Below are 8,444 nucleotides of genomic sequence, written 5' to 3'. Positions count from 1 at the left end.
AGGAGGAGGAGGGGTTTTAAAAGGTAGTAGAGGAGGTAATGGGGTTAGATAGAGAAAGTTAAGGAAAGTGGTAGAAGGTGAGCGAAATGAGTGGAAGGGGAGTATGGGAAGGTAGGGTTGAGATGGTGAGGGTAGGGGTAATATGAAAAGCCTGTAGATGGGAAGTAGGGAGGGTTATCATGGAATTGAGGGTAAGGGATGATGAGAAATGGTCGAGGAGGGAAGTGGCGAAACAGAAGCGATTGATGTTGAATTGTTGTAGCGATTGTTGATTGATGTTCATGGAAATGTTAATAAGTGAGGGAGGGGAAATAAGCGTGGTTCCTACTTCAACTAATGTGTTGTGCTCTGTCCTTTTTTTCATGCTCGAAAATAAAAATTCGTGATTCTTATTACGTGGACCTAAATTTTGTTTACAATTTCATTTTAATTCAAAAACTTTATTTTCTTTGTTGTTGAAAATTGAGCTGTTTTGTTGAAAATTGATATTTACCCGAAAATCGAATTATTTCATTTTTAGTTGATAATTTATTTTATCAGTTCATCATTTATGTATTTTGTGAAAAATTAATTTCTATGATTGAAAATTGAACTATTTTATTGAAAATTCGTCTTTTTGGAAGATATTTATCTTCTTGGTTCAAGATTAATTTTTTTGTTTAAAATTTTATCTTTTTGGTTGAAAATGAATTTCTTCGGTGAAAAAATTAACCTGAAAGAAAAATTTATCAGGGTTAGGAAAACTGAAAAATTGGAGAAGGAAAAGTCAGGGAAAGTTAGAAAATTCCTATAAACAGCACTTAAAATAATTGTCAAGGATAATAAAATTTTAATATAATAATTTAAATTTGAAATAGTTTTATTCTCTTTAAATATGGCTCGATTTTAAGAATGTTACCAGATTAAAATTATGGTTTTTGAAAATTAATAGTTAGGAAAAAATCACTGAATTTTGAAAATGAAGTTTTGCGGCCACCGTGTATTTTCATTTATTTATTTTTTTATTACTTCCTCCTGATAATTATATTTTTAGTTATAAATTTTTTTAGTTTATTGAAAATTCAACAATTTTGTTGAAAAATTGTCCTTTGCAGTTGAAAATTTAACTATTTGATTGAAACATCAACTATTTTGTTAAAAATTCGTCTAATTTGCTTAGATGTTAAACTATTTTGTTGTTAACGCAACTGTTTGGTCAAAAATTAATATTTTATTATAGGAAATTCAACTATTTGTTGAAGTTTTAATTATTTTGTAAAAAATTAACCTTCCTTGCATTAAAATTCAACTATTTTTTTGAAAATCCGGGGCTGCGTGGAACGGGCTACAATGAGTTAGTTCCCACCCACCGTCAGCCCCAAAATCGGAGCAATAGAAGAGTTTCACTGTATTTGATTAATAATTCGACTACTTTGTAAAGAATTTAATTATTTTGTTTGAAAATTCAACTATTTCTATGAAACATCATGTATGTAGGTTAAAAATTCAAATAAATTTGTTCAAGTCTAACTAATTCGTTAAAAATTTAATCATCATGTTGAAAATTTAACAATTTTGTAAAAAGTTAACCTTTTTTGGTTGAATGTTCAATCGTTCTATTCAAAATTCATCCTTTTGCATTGAAAATTTATCTTTTATGGTAGAAAGGTTATCTTTTAGTTTTAAAAATTAATCTTCTTGCTTATAAATTCATCTTTTTGGTTGAAAATTCAAGTCTACCAGTTAAATATTCATAATTTTATTTGGAAATTGATTTTTTTAGTTTAAAATTTAACTAATCCATGTAAAGATATATAATTTTATTTAAAAATTCATCTCTTTGGTTTAAAATTGAACTATTTTGTTAAGAATCCGTTTCTTTTATTATTGTAAAGAAATGGATATTTTTTAGTAGAAAATTTAAGTATTTTTGTCAAAATTAATTGATTCTGAAATGTTTTGCTTTGTTTCGTTAAAGGATATTTAGAATGAACGTCCTCAATTAAAATAAATGTTCACGTTTTGTAGCAAATATAAATATGTTGCTTTTAGCTGACAGGGGAAATTGGAAAACTTGACCGGGAAAAATCGGGAATTTAAAATCGTCCGCCGAATCGTCACCTTGCACATCTCTATAGGTTAAAAATTCAATAATTTTATTCAGTTTGGTCACTCCTGAGTGCTCGCTTGAGTGTCAACTACAACCACCGCGCACTCCGCGCAGCTCTTGTGACACCTACCTGCGGCGCGGCGTCAATTCTCGGAAGGGCTATAGAAAGGAGGGCTATTGAAAGGTTTCGCTGTAATTTGTTCAGAATTTAACTTTTGTGTACAAAATTAATTTTTGTTTTGTTTTTAGTAAATAAATATATTTCATATTCATAATTTTAATTTAAAATTGTATTGTTTTATTTCGTTTATGAAACATGTTATTTGAAAAATTTGACAATATTAAAACGCTTGTCTTTGAATATTAATTATCAGGGAAAAGTCGGAGAATTTTGAAAATGAATTTTCGCGAACATTTAGCATAGGAGAGACGACTAATATATTTAAATATTTAAATATTAACTTCGTCTTTGGGAAAGATAAAAAATATATAATTGATTGTTTATTGATTCCGATCAATTAATAATGGTTTCAGATCATCCTCCTGCAGAAATGGGGCAGGAAACTGGGCGCGGGTGCTTCCAGCTTCCCATCCAGCTATCAAGGATGTCCACCAGAGAGAGATCCACGAAGTTGCTGGAGAAATTGTCCCCATCAACATGGTCAAGGGAATTGGGCATCTTCGGGATCCTCGACTCAACAAGGTTCTCAATTAATAAATGCTTATTTATGATTAATTTATCTGCTAAAATTACCCAAATATTTCATTACTGGCTCAATATTTTTTTATTTTTTTGCAAATTTTTCCCCGGGGGCCGTCCATGAAGCATGTTAAAAATTTCATTCAGTACGTTTCCTGCTGATAAATTTTAAAAATCTTCCCCTCTTCGCACTTTTTAAAAATATTCTTGAATTAAACTGAATTAATACAAACCAAGAAGAAAATTCGAACATTTTCGGGTAAAAGTTAATTTTTTGTTGTTGAAATGTCTGCTTTTATATTTTTCGTTTCGAATTCATCTCGTCTCTTTACCATTTGGTTGGAAGTCTTATTATTTTGTTGAACATGCAACTTTTTCCTTAAAAAAATCTTTTTTTTTTGTCAAAATTTCAATTGCTTGCTCGAAAGTTTCACTATTTTGTTAAAAACTAATTTTTTATTGAAGATTTGTCTCTTTCATTAAAAATTTAACTATTTTGTTGAGAAGTCATTTTATTCTTTGTTGAAAGTTTATTCTTTTAACTGAAAATTTTACTATTCCCTTTTTGGTTAAAAATCCATATTTTTTAGTTAAAAATTTAAGTACTAAAAATTAAGTACGAAAATTTATGTTATTTGTTGGTAATTTATCCTTCTTGGGTAGAAAATTAATCTTCCTGATTAAAAAATCAACTTTTCGAATGAAAATATAACTCTTTGGTTGGATTTTGAACTCTTTTCTTGGAAATTAATTTTTTCTTGAAGATTCATAATTCTAGTTACAAATTTAACTATTTTTCGAAACACTTTTTTTTTGTTGTGAGTCAATTTTCTTTGCTGCAAATATAATCCTTCCAGTTTTGGTTGAAAATAGATTTTTCAGGTTGAAAATTCATGTATTTGGTGCTAAATTCCGTCTTTTTAGTAGAAAATTAATCTTCTTTAAAAATTAATATGTTTTTGTTAAGGATTAAACTATCTGATTAAAAATTTATCTTTTTTGTTTGGCTTTAACTATTTTTTATTAAAAATAAAAATATTTTTTTGCGTTGTGTATTAGCTATTACATGTTTTGTTGCGAGTTCTTTTTTGTTGTTGAAAATTCAATTGTTAGTTAAAATTTTGAAATCTTTTGTTATGACTTTACTGTCTTTGTTGAACATTCATCATAATTCATTTCTTTAGCTAAAAATTCAACTTTTTGTTAAAACTAGATTTCTTTTAACCGATAATTTCACTAATTTATTTTTGGTCGATTATTTATATTTTAATTAAAAATTGATCATTTTTGTTGAAAAATCATATTTTCGGGTTAAAAATACAAGTGTTTTGATTGCATTTTAATGTTTTTGTTTCAACATAGATCTTTGATGGTTAAATTCATATTTTTTGGTAGAAAATTCAACTGTTTTGTTAAAAATTCGTCCTCTCGGATTAAAAATGTATCTTGTATGAATGAAGATTAATTTTTGTTGAAAATTTCACTTTTCGAGTTGAAAATGCCACTGGCTTTGATTGCATTTTAAACTTTTTGGTTTGAAAAAAGACTATTTGGTTGAAAATGCATCTTTATTGGTCAAAAACTCAACTGTTTTGTTAAAACTTAACATTCATCTTTCTTGATTGAAATTAAACTTTTTTATTAAAAATTTAACTATTTGGTAAAAAATTCAACTTTTTTTATTGCATTTTAATACGACCATTTAGTTTAAATGTATCTTTTTTGCAAAAAATTGAACTATTCCCTTAAAAATTAAAATATTTGGTTAACTATTCTGTAAAAAAATTTATTTTGCTCTAAATTTCAAATGTTTGGTTGTTAATAGAACTGTTCGTTTTAAAAAAAATGTTAATTCATCTTTTTGGCTTGAAATTTTAACTATTTGCTTTTTAATGGAACTGGTCGTCAAGAGATATTTTTTTATTGAAAATTCATCTATTTGGTTGAAAGTGCATTTTTATTTGGTTGAATTTTAATGTTTTGCGTTAGAAATGATGGCAATTAATTTCAAAATGTACCTTTCTTGGTTAAAAATTGAACTATTTGTTTAAAAATTAAAATACTTGGTTCAAAATTTAATTATTTTGCTGAAAATTTAAATATTTGCTTAAAGTCATCGTTTTTAGCTGAAAATAAACTTTCTTGTTAAAAAATCAACTGTCTTGGAAAAAACTCGACATTTTGTGTGGAAAATTTTACTGGTTGCTTAAAAGATCAATTTTTTTGTTGAAAATGTATTGATTTATCATAAAAGTTGAACTGTTTCGTTGTTAATAGAACTATTTGGTTATACAATCTTTTTTTACCATTCTTGTTTTTTTTTTGCTCGAAAGTTTAATTATTTGATTTTTGATGGAAGTATTTGGTTAATCTTAATTTTTTGTTAAAAATTCGAGTTTTCGCGTTGAAATTTCAAGGATTCGGTTTAAAATGCCACTGTTTTTAATTGAAAATGCGACCACTTGGTTAAAAATAAAACTATTTTTTTTAAATTTAAGAATTTTTGAATAAGTTTATTTTTAGCAACTATTTCATTAACATCATTTTTCCCCCCGAAAATTAGACTCTTTTATTAAAAATTCGTCAGTTGAGATTGAAATTTTGTTTTTGATTAAAAATAACTTTTTTTGCGTTAAAAATTCAAACATTTTATTAAAGAATATATTATCTTGTTTGAAATATATTATTTTATCAAAAATATATTAATTTGTTAAAAATTAATTATCATTTTAAAAAATTTATTATTTAGTTCAAAATTTAAGTATTTTATTAAAGTCATCTTTATTTACCGAAAATTACATTATTTTATTGAGATTTCGTCTGTTGGGATTAAAAATTCTTCTTTTTTGGTTAAAAAATAACTCTCTTTGTTAAAAATTTAACTATTTGAATAAAGAGTCGCCTTTTTTGACCAAAAATTAAAGTCTTTTGTTAAAATTTCGTCTGTTGAGATTGAAAATTCCTCTTTTTTGGTTAAAAATTAACTTTCATGTTGAAAATTCCACCGTCTTGAAAAAAATCTACTTTTTGCATCAAAAATTAAAATATTTTGTTAAAAAAATATATATATAAATGCAATCGTCTTGGAAAAAAATTTTCTTCTTGCGTTAAAAATTCAAAAATTTTCATGGGAAAAATTCTTCATTTTGCGTTAAAGATTTAATTATTTCGTTGAAAATTCAACTATTTGATTAAAGTCGCCTTTTTGATCGAAAATTAAAAGGTTTTGTTAAAATTTCGTCTGCTGGGATAAAAAATTCTTCATTTTTGGTTAAAAAATAACTTTCTTGTTGAAAATTCAACCGTATCGAAAAAAATCGTATTTTTTGCGTTGAAAATTTAATTATTTTCGAAAATTCAATTTTTTTATCAAAATTGTCTTTTTTTACAAAAAATTCAAATCTTTTGTTAAAATATCGTCTGTTGGGATTGACAATTCTTCTTTTTTGCTTCAAACATAATTTTCTTGTTGAAAATTCAACAATCTTGGCAAAAATTCGTCATTTTGCATTGAAAATTTAATTATTTTGTTGAAAATTCAACTATTTTATTAGTCATCTTTTTTTACTAAAAATTCAACTGTTTCATTAAATTTTCGTCTGTTGGGATTGAAAATGATTTTTTTATACAAAAAATTAATTTCTTATTGAACATTAAACCCTGTTGGAAAGAGATCGTCTTTTTGGGTTTTAATATTCATTTCTTTGGTAGAAAATCTTCTCTGGTTGAAAGATAAACTCTTTTTTCGAAAAATATGAACCTTCTTTATCGACGGCCTCTTCTGGATTCAATCAAGAACTGAACGAAAACCCGGTCTTTATATCGTAGGGTTTAGCCTTCACCCTGAAGGAAAGGATATCTCTTGGGATCCATGGTCTTCAGCCCCCTAGATTTAAAACGCAGGATGAACAGCTAGCTCTCTGCAAAGCGTCTGTGATGAAGTACACGGAAGATCTGAACCGGTACCTCTATTTGGTAGAATTGCAGGTGAGTGATAAGGTGAAAAAAAGCGGAAAAAATTGCTGACCAAGTAAGTATAACCTTTATGAGCTACAATGAGAGACCTTGGATAATAGGAGAGGAACGAGAGATTATTTTTCCGTCTCTTGAGCGAGAATATCGAGCAGATGATGCCCATCGTCTACACGCCAACCGTAGGACTCGCGTGCCAGAAGTTTGGTGTTATTTATCGCAGACCACGTGGACTCTTCATCACCATCTACGACAAAGGCCACGTTTTTGAGATCCTGAACAACTGGTTAGTGCACGCCAATTGACGTTTTTATCATGTATTTCATCATCCTCGTCTAGATGACGACAGACAAGTGGATGCAGAGCGCTCGGCTCCCGAAAATTGCCTCCAGGATACTTAGATCTTTCAAAATACATTCATGGCAATATAAAATAGACTGAAAAACATTTAAAAAATAGTTATTCTACATCCGACGAAATGGCCACCTTTTGCCACTGAAAATAGGGGCGAAAGTAGCATTTATTTTGCGCAAACCGCATTTGCTTGGCGAAAGTACAATCAGCGGGGCGAAAGTACAATCAGCTGGGCGAAAGTAAAATCAGCGGGGCGAAAATGGAATCAGCGGGGCGCAAGTGAAATCAGCAGGGCGAAAGTAAAATCAGCGGCGCGAAAGTACAATCAGCCGGGCGAAAGTACAATCAGCGGGGTGAAAGTAAAATCAGCGGGCGAAACTAAAATTAGAGGGGCGAAAGTAAAATCAGCAGGGCGAAAGTAAAATCAGTGGGGCGAAACTAAAATTAGCGGGGCGAAACTAAAATTAGCGGGGCGAAAGTAAAATCAGTGGGGCGAAAGTAAAATCAGCGGGGCGAAACTAAAATTAGCGGGAAGAAAGTAAAATCAGCGTGGCGAAAGTACAGTCAGCGGGGCGAAAGTGAAATCAGCAGGGCGAAACTCAAATCAACGGGCGAAAGTTAACTCAGGGGGGCGAAAGTAAAATCAACGGGGCGAAAGTGAAATCAGCGGGGCGAAACTTAAATTAGCAGGGCGAAAGTTAAATCAGGGGGGGGAAGTAAAATCAGCGAGGAGAAACTAAAATCAGCGGGGCGAAAGTAAAAATTAGTCTATTTAGCCACGGTCGAGAGAACTATATTACAATATTGAAAACAAACGATTTGAAATTTTATTTTTGTATAAAATCTCTTAAAATTCTTTGGATTTTTAAAAAGTAACTTAAAACCTTTAGAATCGTTTTAAATTTATCGAATTCCGTTATATCTCTTAAAATAACACTTAAATGATTACTTAACGGGTCTAGACGATCTAATAAAATAATACAGATCATTTTGGTTTTGTTTATTATATATTGAAATAATTTTTGATTCTTTAAAAAAGCACTGTTTGTTTAAACAATTTTGTTCCTCCTTCAAGTTGTGAAGTTTTTATTTCTCGGGATAAATTATATAAATTTGATGAATATTAAAAGAAGAACTTCTTCAACATATTTAGTCTTTTTTTTATAAAGTTTCTATTCTCAAAATCATAAAAGTGGTTTATTATAGAAGTAAGATTATTCAAATATTACACAGCCACACAAAAAAAAGTGTGCGGATCTGGTAACAAGACACACGTATTCCTATGGATTTTGGGTCGCTGAATTCAAATTCGGTATCAAAAATCACCCA

At 29.0% G+C, this 8,444-nt stretch overlaps 1 protein-coding gene across 4 annotated transcripts in view; it reads left to right on the top strand.

Moving 5' to 3' along the window:
• Positions 1–8,444, top strand: part of LOC117172080 (NADP-dependent malic enzyme-like) — a 130,007-nt gene that overhangs the window by 37,510 nt on the left and 84,053 nt on the right. For all 4 annotated transcript variants that reach the window (XM_033359836.1, XM_033359837.1, XM_033359835.1 and 1 more), the window contains exons 2-4: positions 2,624–2,792; positions 6,618–6,776; positions 6,866–7,047. In XM_033359836.1, coding sequence (XP_033215727.1) covers positions 2,624–2,792; positions 6,618–6,776; positions 6,866–7,047 — 510 coding nt within the window. The remainder of the gene's footprint in view (positions 1–2,623; positions 2,793–6,617; positions 6,777–6,865; positions 7,048–8,444) is intronic.

Source organism: Belonocnema kinseyi, chromosome 4, assembly GCF_010883055.1.
Source record: "Belonocnema kinseyi isolate 2016_QV_RU_SX_M_011 chromosome 4, B_treatae_v1, whole genome shotgun sequence".
NCBI lineage: Eukaryota > Metazoa > Arthropoda > Insecta > Hymenoptera > Cynipidae > Belonocnema > Belonocnema kinseyi.
This window is presented reverse-complemented; position numbering and strand designations above follow the sequence as displayed.